At 36.5% G+C, this 17,898-nt stretch overlaps 1 protein-coding gene across 6 annotated transcripts in view; it reads left to right on the plus strand.

Annotated features, from left to right (window-relative positions):
- The window catches only part of PCNX1 (pecanex 1), a 123,829-nt gene that overhangs the window by 76,065 nt on the left and 29,866 nt on the right, over positions 1-17,898 (plus strand). For all 6 annotated transcript variants that reach the window (XM_045823012.1, XM_045823013.1, XM_045823016.1 and 3 more), the window contains 8 exons: positions 1,222-1,254; positions 4,286-4,457; positions 4,915-5,025; positions 6,824-6,915; positions 12,661-12,770; positions 12,999-13,104; positions 14,885-14,977; positions 17,202-17,352. In XM_045823012.1, coding sequence (XP_045678968.1) covers positions 1,222-1,254; positions 4,286-4,457; positions 4,915-5,025; positions 6,824-6,915; positions 12,661-12,770; positions 12,999-13,104; positions 14,885-14,977; positions 17,202-17,352 — 868 coding nt within the window. The remainder of the gene's footprint in view (positions 1-1,221; positions 1,255-4,285; positions 4,458-4,914; positions 5,026-6,823; positions 6,916-12,660; positions 12,771-12,998; positions 13,105-14,884; positions 14,978-17,201; positions 17,353-17,898) is intronic.

The raw sequence follows: 17,898 nt of genomic DNA on the forward strand, positions 1-17,898 counted from the left end.
AAAATTAGCACAGCGTCATCTTCTGATAAATATTTTCCTTTCCCTGTTGCTTTGCTTTTGACAGTAATACACTGTTCACAATCTTAGCGCCTCTACTCCTTCCAGGTTTCTTTAAGTGTGGTGATCCTTACATACAATTTCTGGCCTTTGTTCTTGCTTTCCATTTCAACCACCTTAATTCATTCCTTTATTGCCTTAAACCAGTTAAATGCATTCCTTGGTTCCATTCTTCCCTGTCTGATTAATTTTGTCCACTGCTTTTAGGTTAATGTGGTTGGCTTTGGAAAAGGTAAAATATGACTGAGATTTCTGAAACTAGTTAACTAGAAGAATGGTAATGTCATAAACAGAAATAAGAAAGGCCTGAACAGATAGATGTTGGCATTGAAAGAATTTAAAGATTACCTTGTCTCCTCTCCAGCCTAGGGACACGTGCCAAACTCAGTAAGCTTGGCCCGGTCTAGAATTGTAGGATGATGATAGACCGTCCTAGAGGAATTGTGGGGTATGCTTTTGGGGATGAACTGGGACTTGGGAGAACAAGTCATGATTTGGGAAGTAACACCTTTTGAACATTTTTATGGAAAGTTGATAAAGTCTCTTACAAAGATGTAGCCTAACTGATTGGATGATTTTGATGTGAAAATGCAGGTAATATATTTGATGTAAATAACATTGAACTGTGTAGTAAACTTGGAATTTGTGGGCAGAACTAGAATTCTTCTTCTAAGCTAACCCGTGTTTTGTGCATTTCTTGAATGGAGTGATGCTGCATTAGAGAGCATTCTACCTAAAGTGCATGATTAACCACTGTGCCGTACATCTGACACTACTTAGCTTTATTGAATGTAAACTGTAATCGAAAAATAAGATTAAAAGAAAAGAAAGCATTCTGCCTTAGCATACTTACTCATAGTAATGAGCCAGGCATTAAAATGAATCTTTCTACCATTTGCCATTTCCAAAATGTTAAGCTAGATGCAAATGATTAATTAACCACAATAAGTAAGAGTCAGGAAAGATTTGAGATGTTTTTTAATGCCCCAGTGACATGACTATCTGGAGATGATATTTTGTCTTTTGCTGATTTTTCAGCAGAATTGATGTAGGTCATTTCTTAGCTGTGGAATATTTACTTGAAATTATTTCAGGCATTTGAAAGTTGCTTGTAAAATTACCAGGACTTCAGTAGTATGATCTCTCTTTCTGTTTTATTTTTAGAGTGTTCAACCAGATTCTTCTTCCCCCAGACATGTAAGTCACTCTAATAACTCTTTAACATTCATCAAAAACTTTTTTAGGTCATATGTCAGATTGAATTAAGATTTATGTTATTATATTCTCATCTAAGTTTTGACACACTACTAGAAATACAGGTGATTTATTAACATGAAATAAAATGGCGGTGTAATTGTGGACTCGAAATCTTGGTTGGAAATGAGCATAATTCATTTCTGACAGCCTGTTTCAGATGGAGGTCTTTAGTTAGGTAGACATGATTCATATAAACTCATGGTTATTTGATGACTTGCATTAAATAAATTTTGAACAATAAATCATGAGTAAGTTTTGAAAAATAGAATGTTGAAGTAGGAGAAACTTTACATTATTTCACTTAAGTAATCATTAAGAGCCAGAATAAAGAAGTAATGAATTGATTTGATGTTTAGACCTGTGGACACTGAGAAGATTAAAAATCTTGTTACTCACTTTGGGACTTTAGATAGAAGTATTAGTTGCCAACACTATTTATTGTAAAGCATGATTTGGTTTTAGACCTCACCCTAGAATATTTACTTAATAGAAAGACCAAAGGGCATTCTCTTCAAAGTAGTTCAGAACGAGACTCCAAAAGCAGTTTATAGTGATGCCTTCTCCTCGAATAGAGTGAGTATTTCTGCCCATGCACTGGGACACTTACTGTGAGCAGATGGGCAAAATAGAACAAGGAAGCACGTGATCTTCTTTCAATTGCTTGTTTATTATTTTGTAAAAATGTTTTTGAAGTATAATGATGTGTGGAATTACTGGCTTTAACTTTTTGTTTTGATGTAATTTCAGGCTTAGGGAAAATTTGCAAGGATTGTACTAAGAATTCCTGATGCCATTTGCCCAGACCCCTGTGTAAACATTTCACCATATTGGCTTGCCCCCTTTCTAGTTCTCTTCTCTCTCTCCCTCTCCCTCCACACACTCTTTCTAAACTGTTTGAGACTGAATTGTAGACACAATGCCCCTATGCCTTTGAATACCTGTCTGTTTCCTAACAACAAAGGCATTTATTTACATTAATTCAATATAATTATCAGAATCAGGACATTAACATTGATATACTATTTTCTAAGCTACAGTTCTTACTCAGGTGTTTCCTATTTTCTTAATTGGCAATAAAACATCCCTGATTATGCATTTGGTGTATTTAGCCTGCTTTAATTGGGAGCAGTTCGTTGGCATTTTTGGTGGATACCGGCCAGGTGTTTTGTAGACCATCCTTCAGTTTGAATTCGTCTATTTCTTCTTGATTGGGTACAGGCCATGCATTTTCAGCTGGAACACTACAAGAGTGGTTTGTTCTCAGTGCATCACTTCAGGAAGCACATGGCACTGATTTATCGTTTTGTTGCTGACGTTAACTTTCAGTTTTTGGCTAAGGGTAGTGTCTGCAGGGTATTTTTTCTCTACAATATTAACATTTTGGGCTTGATAGTCTTGTAGATTAGGGTGCTGCCCTGTAGGGTATCGGGTATTATAGGTATTTAGCTTTATCTCTGGTCTCTGCCCACTAGATGTCAGCACCCGCACCCCAACTGTGACAACCAGCCTGTCTCCAGACCTTGCCAAGTGTCCCCTGGGGGTCTAAATCCCCTCCCACTCTCTCAAGAGCCACTGCTCTACTGTAATGTTACTATTTTTCTCTTGTAGTTAAATGTCTTATAGGGAGATACTTGAGATAATATATATGTTCATTTGCCCCTCAGACTTCCACCCACTTGTTTTTAATATTTATTGATGTTTCTTGCCTGAACCATCATTTGATGGCTGCCAAATAGTGATTTTCTAATTACATCATTCCCTCTACATGTATTTGTTGACTTTTCACTGTAAGGAATAACTTCCCCTTCTGTCTTTATTTTTAATATTGGTATAGATTCATGAGTTCTTGTTTTACCCAGTCAACTATATATGATGTTACCATCATTTATTTTAATGCTCAAATTGTTTCTGATTTGGCCATTGGGAGTCTATCAAGCTGCCTTCTGTGTCTTTCTGACATATCCTTATCATTCTTTAAGTACGTCCTTTGGTTCCAGGGTGGGGGAGGCGTGCAGCAGTGTGTTCTAAGCTCATTGTATGCTTTCCCTACCCTAGCGTGAAACCAGCCTTTCTCTGTGGAGCCCTGGTTGGTTGGTTGGTTTTTAGTGAGTAAGGGTATGTGTAAACTAAGATCTGGATAGTAGTAATCTATGTTCCTAGAATGTCATTGCTTCCAGGTCTTCTCATTGGATAAAGCTAGGAAATGTATGTATGTAGGTATATACGAATGTACAGACATACACATATCCATAGATAGATACAAGAATAGATGTGTGTGTGTACAGTTGACCCTTGAACAACACGGTTTTGAACTGTATCTGTCCATGTATGCACAGATTTTTTAAAATAAATACTGTAAATGTATTTTCTCTTTCTAATGATTTTCTTAATGACATTTTCTTTTTCTCTAGCTTTTATTGTAAGAATACAGTGTATGATACGTATAACATATGCAATATGTGTCAGTCAGCTATTTATGTTACTGGTAAGGCTTCCGGTCAACAGTAGGCCATTAGTAGTTAAGTTTTTGGGGAGTCAAAAATTATATGCAGATTTTCGGCTGTGGAGGGAATGTCGGTGCCTCTAACTCTCTTTTGGGGAGTCAGAAGTTATGCAGACTCTTGACATTTGGGTGGTGATGGTGGTGACAGCGGCGGCTGAGGTGGATTAATGCCCCTAACCCTGAATTGTCCAAGGATCAACTTTACACATACACACATCTATTCTTATTCTATTTATATAGATATTAATAATAATGAGCTCATACTGATACCTCTAATTCAATCCAGTATCGCAGGGTTCATTCAATTCTTCCTCCTTGCCATATTTGTAATTCCCTTTTGCCACAGTCAGAAACCAGGCTTCCATGTAGAAACTTTTTGAATCCTTAGAATATAAGCCATCAAAGGTCTCAGTAGCTAGTTGCGACTCTTAAAATGAACTTAACTGACTTTTTAAATATCATTTTCAGGGTCATAATCGTATCATTGCCTACAGTAGACCAGTTTATTTCTGTTTATGTTGTGGTCTTATTTGGCTCTTGGATTATGGAAGCAGAAACCTCACTACAACCAAGTTCAAATTATATGGAGTCACTTTCACTAACCCACTGGTGCTTGTATCAGCCAGAGATTTAGTTATAGGTGAGTCATCTTTAAAGTGTTTCATGTCCTAACATTAATTTATTTGTATACAGATAGTTTACTGATAAATATATGGATATAAATAGTTTTAATAGGTTTACTTTGTTATTTATTGTAAGCCTCACTGTGAGAAACAGAACAATAGGACTACTATGAATGAAGAAAAGCTAATGAACACATTTTAATAATTCTGTTTTTGAAGAGAATGATGAAAGGTTTCCTTTGGATTCTATAGCTCAGGTTTCTGTTACGTGAAAACATTTTAAAAGCTTTCATAGTTGAAAAGATTCTTTAGTACCCAAGCAATTACATAGAGAGAAATAATATAAAATCTCTTTTAAAAATTGCTTTGTAGTTTGTTAGTTTTTGAATTTTTTATCATTTTATGATCTTAAATGAACAAAACGATGGTTGAGGCATATACTATTTTTAAATATGCTTTTCTTTCCTTTTATAGTGTTTACACTCTGTTTTCCAATAGTATTTTTCGTTGGTCTCCTGCCTCAGGTGAATACATTTGTCATGTACCTTTGTGAACAATTGGATATTCATATCTTTGGTGGTAATGGTGAGTACCTCCTCGTAAAAATTACAGTTGACAGTATTACTTGTACAAATCATTAAGTAATAAACTGAAAATTAAAAATTTAATTTTTAGATTTAAATTTTTAAATTTTCATTTTAGAATTGAAATTAGAAAGAAACATATACTTATTTATTAATTAAAGACCGATTAGGAATTAATTTGTAGATATGAACAAGCAGTCAAGTCTGCTACTTCCGTGAAAGGTACAGGAATAATGCAGTTGACTCATAAGAAATGATAAGATACTATTGGCTAAAACTTAAAGTTATAGTGAGTTTACATGGAACCTGTATAGACTTAGAGAATATTTATAAAAGGTCATCTGTTCCAAATTGAGCTCTGATACATGGTATTATCGTTGGATTTTGAATTGGTGTATGCATTTAGTGTGCCTGTGTATTTGGTTTTGGTGCTTTCTTGTGCCTTTAAAAGGGGAACACCAAAACCAGAAAGCTTTTAGTAAAAGCATTTTCCTAAATTTGCTTTTTAGAAGTACCTCTGTTTTTAGAGTAGAATGTTGGGTTATGAATTGATATACTTAGAAATTATTTCCCTATTATATGTGTATTTCATTTTCAAAATAAGTAAGACCAGTATTACACTGGAATGAATAGACATGGTTTGCATAATTTGAAATTAATTCTATGGGCAACCACCATGGTTAAAATATGCTCTTACTTGGTCTAACCATTTAAAAATTTACTGAAAGATGTATATACTAGAGAAATAATACAAAAGGGTACGAAATTACTTTAACTTTACCATCCATTTCTCTTTATACTTCACATTTGCTGTCCTCATTTATCTTCCACATACATGCATTAAAATGATCTCTGCTTATGTGACTTAAATTTTAAATAGAAACTATGCTTTTTCTAATTGCTGTGTATGTGCAGCATTTTTGACATTTTGAAACATTTTCTAAAGGAATGCGAATTTAAGACTGGGCTGGTTGGCCTTCAGCATAGCTTCATGAGTAGAAGACAGTTTCAGTATCTAGGGACCATTACAGGCGCTGTGTTACCTTAGATACTATGGAGAGGATTTAGTGTAGGTAATGCGTAGCAGTGGGCTTTGTCATATGACTGACAGACTTGTGCAAGTCTCATTTTGAAAACAGACTTGTGTGCTGTTTTTTTAATATCTTCTAAGGAAAAAAGTTTCCTGTAGATATCTTTGTTGTTAACCATATAACAACACTGTTAAAGAAAGTCTGTAATCCATATTTTAAAGATAAAGATTAGCTATCTTAGCCATCCTCTATCCTTTAATATTAATAATTCCATTGGATCTATTTTGTTGTTGTTATTGTTAGTAATTAGTCAGATCTCTTCTTTTTTGTGAGAATTAACAAACACAGGGGAGTACAGTTTACTTCTGTGGGTAACACAGGTTCTGTTTACATAGACTAATATCTTTCAGTGAATGCTTGGTACATCTCCAGTCCTTTCTGGCCTTGGCAAGCTTCATTTCCCCATACTTTCGTAAAGCATAACATTTTTGAAGCATAATATAGCCGTGAGTTTTTTTGCTGTGTGTAAGTGTTCATTACTTTCAAAGTGAATATATTTTATCGTGTATCAAAAGTTGTGAATAGTAAGTCTTTGTTATTTCAGAATTCTTTGAGAGCACAGGATAAAGTGACTGAATTTTTAAAAAATCAAATGAAAAGATTTAATTATAGTCATTACACAATTTTAAATACTCTTCAGTGCCCTTTTAAGATACTTTTTTCCCCATAAGTGTTTATAACGTGTTATCTTCCCCCTCCCCTGACCAGCCACGACGAGCCTGCTCGCGGCACTCTACAGTTTCGTGTGCAGCGTGGTGGCGGTGGCCTTGCTGTATGGGCTGTGTTATGGCGCTTTGAAGGTAGGCGGTGTGTGGTGGTGTGGTCTGTCTTCAAGGCTGTTTTTCTGCATGGAGTGTGTTTTAAATTGAGTAATAATGATTTTTTTTTTCCTGCCACTTCAGCATGAATTTCCATGATCTTCATGTGTTGAACATTTTCCTCATTTTCTTTGAATTTGCAAGCAATTTCATAGTTAACCATTATGAAAATAAAATCCTTTTCCATGCAGTGATCAGGTTAATATTAGAAACAGATTATCAGAACTTAGGCTAGTCTGGAATAGAGGTGGGCATGGTATTAACAACACAAAATTAATTTTAGATTTCTGGTTAAGAATATATGTAACTACTGTTCATATCAAGACTTCGTAAAACTTATGAAAACAAGTTCAAAGATTGTGATTTAAGATGCATTCTAGTAAAAAGTAATGTGCTGAAATTCAATGGCATTATTGGTTTAGAAAGATCTGGATGAGCCTTATTAGCTCCATTTTTAAAAGATCATTACCAAATTGGAAATATAAAAGTTTTAAATTTCTCATAAAGAACCCTCAATCCCTATTACTAATTTTTTTTATGATTAGTATAAGACAATCAGAATAATAGGATTGAAAGATTTATGAAAAGTGACTCAGACACTTTCAAGAGAGGGTGATGAAGGCTATGAAAACAGTCTTATGGGTGTACTAATTATTACCTTATTCAGCCTAAAGGAATTAAAGATAATTTTAAGGGTGGCTTTTTAATCAAAATTTGAAGGACAAATGGGAATCAAAATGTGGGAGGAAGAGTCATGGAGTTGTAAAGAAAGTGTGCGTGTATAGGAAATGACAAGGCATTTGGAATTGCTGGAGGTCTGGGCGCGTGAGGAAAGCTGGGCTTCAGTCAGTTTGGGAAGGTGAGCCACAGCTGGCTTGTGCAATCCTTTCCACCCTGAACCTGTTGGGTTGGGGATGCAAGACCATCAAAATAGGGGAAGTATGGCAAGGAAGTGATTGACATTGCACTATGGAAAGATCACTTGGTCCCTAGTGATCTGATGTAAATGTAAGCAGGATCAGAAGCAGGGGACTCTAGTTTTGCAATCTTGAAATTATGAGGGACTTATTCAAAGTAAGATTCAGTGAATTTATTTGGGGACTCTGAATAAAGAGAGAAGAACCAGAATAAGCTCCAAATGACCTTTGGGTATGATCTGAACTACATAATAATACCAATGCACAGAATTGGAAACCTTGGCATTTAGTGAGGAAAGCGGTTGTTTAAAGTTGGGCATGTTTATTTGTTGACATTTAAGGGATATCCAGAGATACATAGTAGAAAGTTATATGTAGAAAGGTTTGAGGTTTCAAATTAATAGATTTGAAATTCGTCAACAAAATTAAATCAAGAGTAAGAAAGAGACTGCTAATGTGGATTGATAAGAGAAAATAGGTGAGGATAGAACCCTAGGAAATGCCAATATTTAAGCATTGGAGGGAACAGAAAGGAGACTTCAGAGGCAATAGACTCTGAAAAAGGTTTTTTTTTGAACTTACCAGTAAATAGGATCCTGATGACTGTAATAAAAGCAGCAGCTTCGGTGTTTTGGCTAAAGAAGCTAGATTAAATTGTTGTTTGAATGGATATTAAGGAAACGTATTCTACTCTTTCTAGACTGTAGTGGGAAAACTTATGCACATGCTGGGGGTTGTTTTCTGGTTTTTTATTTTTAAAAAGCTCTGAAACTTTATTGCATTTAAAGGAGAAGGGGAACAGCCTAGTAGAGAGGGAGGTATTTGATGGTGCTAAGCCCAAGAAGGAACCGGAGACAATGCGGTCCCAATCCAGGCTTCTCCCACCTGCACCACCGGTAAAGCCTCCTCAAATAAAGGTTTTAGATCAGTGTTTTGAGTCATGTTTTGTTAAGTGAGTCATTATTTGGAAGTTGCAGTTATAGAATTGAACAGTGTGGTTAATTTTTTAATGCCTAGTTTACAAAGGCCTGTTTAATTATGTAGCAGAAGAGCAGCAATTGTAAAATTTCCAACGAAGGACACTGTCTTGAGGTAGGTGAAAGGATAAGTTTTTTCCTTCTTCCTTAGTCATGGCATTTGCATTAGACTATTTTAGTTTTAGATGTCACCTATTATAACAAATCTGCAGGTTTAGTTGTGTATGTGAGCAAAGATTATGTGCAAGGATTTCATTATAGCAGTGTTTATAATAGCAAAAAGTTGGAAATAACTAATATTTGTCATTTGTGAAAGGTTTATTTTATATAGCCACACAATAGAATACTATACAGCCACAAAAATAAAACATTTGTGTGTGTGTGTGTGTGTGTGTGTGCGCGTGCATGCTAATGTGTAATGATTTCTAAGAGGTACTGTTTGTTTTCAAGCTTTATTGAAGTACAGTTGATAAAATTGTAAGGTATTTAAAGTGTACAATATGATAATTCAATCTATGTATACATTGTGGACAGATCCCCCCACTGAGTTAACACATCCATCACCTCATGCATATTTACCTTTTTTTTTTTGTAAGAACATTTAAGTTCTGTTGTCTTAGTAAATTTCTGTTATATAAAACAGTGTTATCAGCTGTAGGTACCACCTCATGTACTAGATCCTCAGACCTTACTCATCTTATGACTGAAAGTTTGTGTACTTTCACCAACCTCTCCCTGTTTCCCCCGCCTCCTAGCTCCTGGTAGCCACTTTTCTGTTCTCCTTCTATGAGTTCTTCTTTTTTTTTTTAATGATTCCACTTATAAGTGATACCATTCAGTAGTGTTTATCTTTCTCTCTCTGGCTTATTTCACTTAGCATAATGCCCTCCAGTTTCATCCATGTTGTTGCAAATGACAGGGTTTCCTTGTTTAAGGCTGAATAATATTCCATGATATATATATATAATATTCCATGATATATATATATCATGTTATATATATACATAACCACATTATATACACACACCCACATTTTTTCTCTCTCTTTTTTTTTAAGATTTTATTTATTTATTTTTAGAGAGGGAAGTGGGGTGGGGGGAGAGAGAGAGAGAGAGAGAGAGAGAGAGAGAGAGAGAGAGAGAGAGAGAGAGAGAGAGAGAGAGAGAGAAACATCAATGTGTGGTTGCTGGGGGTTATGGCCTGCAACCCAGGAATGTACCCTAGCTGGGAATCGAACCTGGGACACTTTGGTTCCCAGCCCACGCTCAATCCACTGAGCTACGCCAGCCAGGTCTTTTTTTTTTTTTTTTTGGTAAGATAGGCAGTATGCCAAAAAAGGAAGTTTCCTTTGTGCTTTTTTTCTTTTTTAAACCACACAGTGGCTTGTGTATACATAGCACAGTGATGGATGAGTACACAGGATGTTCACGACAGTATTAACTTGGGACAGTTAAAGTCGTTGGGTGATATGATCGCATACCATTAGGAGTGATGTAATTTTTCTTCTGATCTACTCACTAATGTAGACTTTTACATCCATTATTTCATGGTATCTGCTTTCCTTGTGTTTACTCTTTTATTTTTCCTTGAACATTTCATTCTTTAAAAGCTAAACTTTTTCTTTAAGACTACTTTGCATATATACTTTGCATATGTTTTCATACCTTTAAGAGATTGCTAGAATTTGGGCCATTACATAATAAAGCAGAAACTTCCACACCGCTGTGGTGGGCAGAACAAACCCATCTTTTCATCTTTTGAATGAGGTCACCTTCCCTGAGCAGTTTTGTCATAGTTTCTGTTGTTTCTCCTGCTCCCGAATCAATGAGTTTGATAGAAACACAGAGGTGGCTTACTCAGTAAGGTGATACTTGCTATCTTTTTATATATAGTCATGGGTTACTTTGAATGTGTGATGACTCTAAATCCTTAATCTTAATGAACTAAGTCATTTTGAGGTCAATTAAGAGTACTTTGCTTTTATCTGAGAACAATAAAAAAGTAGTGTAAAGTATTTGTCAAATAATGGCAGTCATCTTTTGTGTTTTTTCAAATACTTGTTTTAATTTAGGCAAAATTTACATACAGTGAAAGGCATATATCTTAAGTGCACAATTTGGTAAGGCTGACAAGTGCATACACCTCTGTAGTACACATGCCTATCAAGACATAAAAGACTCCCATCAGCACCAGAAAGTTCCCTGCCTTAACCACTTTTTACTGGAGATTTGGTTTGCAGTTCTTGAATGTCACGTAAAGGGAATTGTGCTATATTTACTCTTTTGTGTTTAACTTATTTTGTTGAATACAGTATTTTTGAGATTCATCTACATTGTGTGTATCTGTAGTCTGTTCCTTTTTATTGCAGAGAGGAATCCCATTTAGTTTTAAATGCCCCTTACTCCCGTTGCATGACTGTGTCCCAGTGTGTCTGCTGTCAGCCGAAGTCGTGCACGCATGTATTTCGGAGTCAGATATTCCGAGACTTGCCCCAGGAACAGCAGTCCCCTGCCCCTTGATCTCTTCCTCCCAGTCAGTCATCACTTTCTGTTCTTTGAGCTGCTTTTTTTTTTTTTTTTTTGTATTTACTTTCATATCTCTTAGAAACTAACTTGTATTTCTATTTCTTGTATTTTCTTAAGCTTTAGGCATTATCCTTTGACTGTGCTTTATGGAAGTTGTGGGCTTAACTTGTTTGCATCCTCCACCCCACGCCAGGTCTCCACCTCAGCAGTCTTGTCCCCTTCATACCCTGATATGTTCGCCTTATCGCCACCGTGCCAGTGCTAGTCCTGCACACACTTGTTTTCTTATGTATTTGTCTTTCCTTCTCAAACTCTTTGCAGATTGTTTAACTTTCTTCTCAGTAAATTCAAACACCAGGTAGTTCAGCTCCTGGCTCCACCACTTAACTGGACACATTATTTAAACCCTCTGTGCCTTGCTTTCCTCATCTATAGATTGGGGAGTAATAGTACATATCTCCAAGGATCATTGTAATAGTTATTTAGGAAATACAAAGATCTAAGAATGGGGCTTGATACACAGTGTTCAATTTGATGATAAGACTTTGATTTAGCCATTATAAAATAAAAGATGTCTGTGATGCAATGTGAAGCAATTTCTAAGGCTATTATTAAATGGGGTGGAAAAGCAAGCTGTATAATAAACTATTATTTGGTTCCTCACTTCTACCACTTTGCTTTCCTGAATCCCCAGAGAAAGAGGAAAGGTGTTAATTAGTATTATCTGGTCTATGCCAGGTACCATGCTAGTAGAATCCAGAGATTGCAGTGAGCAGAGTAGACATATACCGTGTTCACACGTTTGGTTGGCCTTAGACGTGAGCCTTTGTGTGGTTAATAATACAGTTTATTTGTTCAGGAGACACCGAATACCTGCTCAGTACTCTGGAAGATGACATGGAATATTACATGAGCAAAGGCATCAAGAAAGCTGCAAATGTTAACATTTTCTTTTGACTGATGTGATGTCATGTGTTTTTTCCTTCTCTATTATTATAGTCAAAAGTTTACCACACCAAGTTATTTTCTTCTTCAAAATGGAGAACGTAGTTTACTGTAAGCTTAGTATTACTTTAAATCTGAAAGGGATCGACAGCAGCACGCATAGGAGCAAATGCACCATTTGTAGTGTACAAATAGAGCTTTTGTACCACAGCAAATCTGAACATAGTCTAGCAGCTACATTCCAGCTCATCAGGAAGTTATAAAATGCAACTAATAATATGGTTTAAAAGTTTTAGACCTACAGGATTATATGACAGACCATAAATTAGAAACATATTATCTATCACATTTTTTCCTCAACAGGATTCTTGGGATGGCCAGCATATTCCAGTACTTTTCTCCGTTTTTTGTGGTTTGTTAGTGGCAGTATCCTATCATCTCAGCCGACAAAGCAGTGATCCATCTGTACTTTTGTAAGTTAAATCAGTTGTTATTGAATTAAAGAAACTTAAATAAGTTGGCATTTCTGATTATTTATGGCATCTTAAATGTTTTTAGAACATATCATTTGCTAATGACTAAGTATACTTGGATCACTTGGTTTTTATCATGACCTGTATTTGCCACTGGAAGTACTGGTTTTTCAGGTTATATGTATATTTTTATATTAATTATTTTCTCTCTTTTTTAAAAATATAAAGCTCTTTGATGCAATCTAAGATTTTTCCAAAAACAGAAGAGAAAAATCCAGAAGACCCTCTGTCTGAAGTAAAAGACCCACTACCTGAAAAACTTAGAAATTCTGTTGTAAGTTTAACCTTTTTAAAATCACTTAAAAGATTTAAATTTGAGACAGTTCATCATGTTATGTAATGAACACTTTCTGAAGGCCTTTAATAATTGGGAGAACATGTATAGCTATAGACTGTAACTACATATAGTTACATATTAGATATACATTGCCTTTATTTAAAATTTTAACATGTAAGAAATGCTCATTCCTCAAATTGGTTTCTATAAAGAACAGTGTGCTAAGTATTTATTTTTAGATTAGGTAAAATTAAGTCATTTCATGTTTTATAGAAGTCTTAATTCTATTTCACTTAAACTGGGATTTGAAAGAAGAATATTAACATAAATTAGAGTTTGTTGTTACTGATCTTACTGCTAAAAACTATGTCCTTGTAAGTGACCTGCTAGATGGTTAGTGTGTTTTTTTTCTCAAGGACAGTCGAAAAAGTACGTCTTGTGTGTGTTTATTTTCCTGGTTGAAGGAGAGAACAATAACCTGGACTAATTTAATATACTCAAGTAAATATAGTAATTTAAAATTTTTTCTGATTTAGTGAATTTTAATGTTGCCTGCATTCTTTTAGTGATTACTTGAAAAATGAATTCTGTAAATTTATATCTGTTTTATGGAACAAAACATAAAATTCTTTTTTTAAGTTACTATTTTAGATTTTTTTTTTCTTTTTTTTAAGAGAGGGGAAGGGAGGGAGAAAGAGAGGGAGAGGAACATCAGTGTGTGGTTGCTGAGGGTCATGGCTTGCAACCCAGGCATGTGCCCTGACTGGGAATCAAACCAGCGACCCTTTGGTTCTCAGGCTGGCACTCAATCCACGGAGCCACACCAGGCAGGGCAGAGTTTTTTCATTTGTGAAAGACTGACCTTATTATATAGGTCTTGAATTAGACACAGTATTTACTGTCAGTGAACAGGAGCTGTTCACACTTCTTTAAAGATTTTATTCATTTATGTTTAGAGAGAGGAAAAGGGAGGGAAAAGAGAGGAACATGGATCAGTTGCCTCTCACAGGCGCCCCGACTGGGGAACGAGCCTGAAACCCAGGCGTGTGCCCTGACTAGGGATTGAACTGCAGCCTTTTGCTTTGCAGGATGATGCCCACCAGCTGAGCCACACTGCTCCGGGCTGTTCACATAGTCTTCAGAAAACTTTAGAAATACAAAACCGCTTCAGGATATATTTTTTCTGACTTTAGTTTTCATGTTAGCAAAGGGTATTCAATGTTACATGTAGTGTAGACTGCTTCTGAATCCTGTTTCAAAGTGTAAATCTGTGAGTCAGTAAATAATGAGAGATATCTAGAGGTTTCTGGTTTTTACCATAACCACTAAAAGAACCAATAGTCCAGTAAGTAAAATAGGATATATGCATGCAGGTTCAGCATTTTAATAGATTAATGAAAATATAACTGGTATCCAAAAGGATATGCCCTATGGATGACATAGTAACTTAAGTACCTCATTTCCTTTTTCCATAAAACTTGCAGACCATTAGGGGGAAAAATATACAGTTTCATTATAAAAGACATTGTAATGATATGTTACACAGTGTGTGGAACTAGTTGAGTAAATTTAATTTCCTTCGTATTAAAGTGTCAAACCAAAGTAATGAGGGAATTAGGGAGGAATATAATAAGGCTTATAGTTAAGAAATACCTAGAAGTGCTAAAAAAAATAGGATCAGTGAAAAATTGTTTCTTATACAATTTACCAGTTGGGAATGAAGGAAATGTTTTTTTAAATTTTTGTGTAATTGTCCGCTAACTCTGCTTTGTTTCAGAGTGAACGTTTGCAGTCTGACCTAGTAGTGTGCGTTGTGATCGGTGTGCTGTACTTTGCTGTCCATGTGAGCACCGTGTTCACAGTGCTGCAGGTGAGGAGAAACAACTTGTTGGCCTCATTTCTGATTTGATTGTAATGTTTGTTCATTCTGCTGAAATATATGGACTCCCCAAAGTCTGTTCCAGCACACCTGGAAGTCTAGAACCTTGTCATCTCATCTCGGGTCTGGGGCAGGGCGGGGCCACTCAGGTGTCGCTCCCCCGGGCAGTGCTGCTCATGCAGGGCTGCTCCTCCGCAGGCCGCCCAACTCCCCTTCCCCGCACCCCTGGCTCCCTCCCTCGCGCAGGGCCCGGTGTCCCCTGCTGTCAGTTTGCGCAGCTTCTCGTGGTTTCCTTCTTGCTTCTGTGCTGGAGCTACATCGACTCTCTCGTCTAGTTGTCATCAAATTTGAAAAGTTATGGCCTTAAATTTTTTTCTGCCCTTCTCTTTCTGCTCTGCTCCCTAACCCTCTCTCAACCCCACCTCTTGTGCTTCACTTACCTGCATCTTAGGCCTTTTGAAGCTGTCACATAGTTCACTGACGCTCTGTTCATTTTAATTCTTTTTGGGTGTGTATTTAATTTTGAGTATTTTCCATTACTATGTTGTCAACTTAATTAATCTTTCTGTATTATCTGCCATTAATCCCATCCAGTGTATTTTTCATCTCATAATTTATAATTTTCATTTTAAGTTTTGTCTTTTTTTTTAATTCTCCCATGCCTCTTACTTAACTTTCTGAACATTCCGTTCTTACTCTCTTCTAATTCTAACTTCTGTCACTTGCGGGTTGGTTTTGATTAATTGATTTTTTTCCCCACTCATGGGCCATACTTTTCTGATTGTTTGCACGTTTGGTAATTTTTGATTGGATGCTGAGCTTTCTAAATTTTACCTTGTTGGGTATTGGATATTTTTATAGTTCTAGAAATAGTCTTGAATTTTGTTTTTCAATATTGCTAGTTACTTGTTAACAGTTTGATGCTTTCAGCCCCTGCTTTTAGGATTTAAGTGACACCAGGGCTGTTTTTAGTGTAGGGCCCATATTCCTCCTAGTGAGGCAACACCGTTTTGAGTACTCTAGGCAGCAGCCTGGCTCCAGGAACAGGCACTATTCCTACCCAGCCCTGTGTGTGCTGGATACTGTTCTCTCTCATCCTTTCTTGTGCTTCTTTCTCTGATCTCATGGTGTTTCCTTACACACTTGTACTAATTCCCCTGAATATGCCAGGGGGACCTTCTGCAGATCTTCACAATTTTCTCTTTTGTGTGCTGTCTGTTCTGGTGAACTCTAGCCGCCTTAGTCTCTCCATGCTCGCAATGTCATCCTGCTGACTCTGGGTGCAGGGCTTTGTGTGGGTTCCCCTCCCTGCACTGCAGCCTGGAAACTCCCTTGAGGCAGTAACGGGGGCAGTGCTGACCCTGACCTCTTAACACTGACCTCACCGGTTTCCTTTCTCTCGGGGTTCACTGTTTATTCCCTTAGGCCTAGTGTATTGCAGACCATTTGGTTCATAGATTTTATTCTGTTTTGGTTGTTTCATGTGGGGGAGTGAATCCCTAATATTCCATTTGGCCAGAAGCAAAAAATGTTAATGTTCTTTAACATTTCTGCCTGTTCTTGTACTCTTCTAACTTGACCGATTAATTCTCGAGCACTTGCAAACTGAGTCAGGTCTGGTGGTTTTCAGGGCTCAGAGAGAGGCCTCTGCATGTCCAAGAGGTTCCAGAGTTTCTGAATATGTGACTTTTAATTTGAATATTTGAAGCAATGGCACTTGATTTCCTCATTTGTGAATTTGTATATACATTAGAACTCTATTTTAATGATATACAATGTGAAGGCACAAAAAGAAAGAATTCTTTTTTTTCCATACTTGTCTGCTCTTCAGTCAGATTTACAGTTTTATTTAGCACATGTCCTTTGTCTGTACTAGTTAAGACAATTCAATACATTGCTCTACAAGTCACATAGAACATTCTTAGAGTCGCAAGCAATACACTTCAGGCCTCGTTCTCATTATACAATAGTGTGAGACTCCAAAGAAAGTAGTAAATACATTTTACAGTACTTGTAATACATGAGCAGTCACTAAGTTTGATAGCCAACTTAGAAGAACCACATAGTAAAGAAACTGTAGACAAATGTTTAATTCTTAGATTCTAAAATTGACTTTGCTCTTCTCCAGTATCAAGTGGAAAGTTGAACTGACAAATCAGAAGTTCCGTTGAAATCAAAATCACGTCTAATTTTCTCAACTGTGTTCTTCTTTCAGCCTGCTCTCAAGTATGTGTTGTATACACTGGTTGGCTTCGTAGGTTTTGTCACCCACTATTTGCTGCCGCAAGTCAGGAAACAGCTGCCATGGCACTGTTTCTCCCACCCCCTGCTGAAGACAGTGGAGTATAGTCAGTACGAAGTTCGGAGTAAGTATTTCATTAGTGCCCTTCTTCTGTTGAATACTGTGGGTTTTCTCTGTTGTGCTGTCAAATGACAGTTAAATAAGTATCAAGTAGCACATACTTTGGCTGTGTTTCTTTTACTTAGGTTTGAAGCTGTAACGAGTCAAACTTTGCAGGATGCTTTAATTTTAGTTGAAGCATAACTGTCAGTGCTACAGTGCAACTTTCCACAGAATGAAACTTCCTTCTTCCTTCTCTAGATTGTTCTTCACAGACCTCACTGATGCATCCTTCTGTGTATGTCTGTGACTTCTCTTTCCAGTCCCTACTCTTCGATTTAATTTCCTTGCCATATGCAGGCAACACAGTCCTCTCTAAGGCTTCTTTATTCGAAATATTTTAACTCAAAGCTTAGGAGGAATAGAAAGGTCTCTGTTCCTATTTCCACCAGAGATGCTGGGTCCTACCATAGAGGGGTTTAAAAGAGTTGAAGGGGTAAAAAGAAGTTAAAACATTTGTAATTGCTGTTATTTGTTTTCAGACTTGGGATAAAGTATATAAAATGACTCA

Source organism: Phyllostomus hastatus, unplaced genomic scaffold (genome assembly GCF_019186645.2).
Source record: "Phyllostomus hastatus isolate PE091 unplaced genomic scaffold, TTU_PhHast_1.1 phas_scaffold_501, whole genome shotgun sequence".
Taxonomy (NCBI): Eukaryota; Metazoa; Chordata; class Mammalia; order Chiroptera; family Phyllostomidae; genus Phyllostomus; species Phyllostomus hastatus.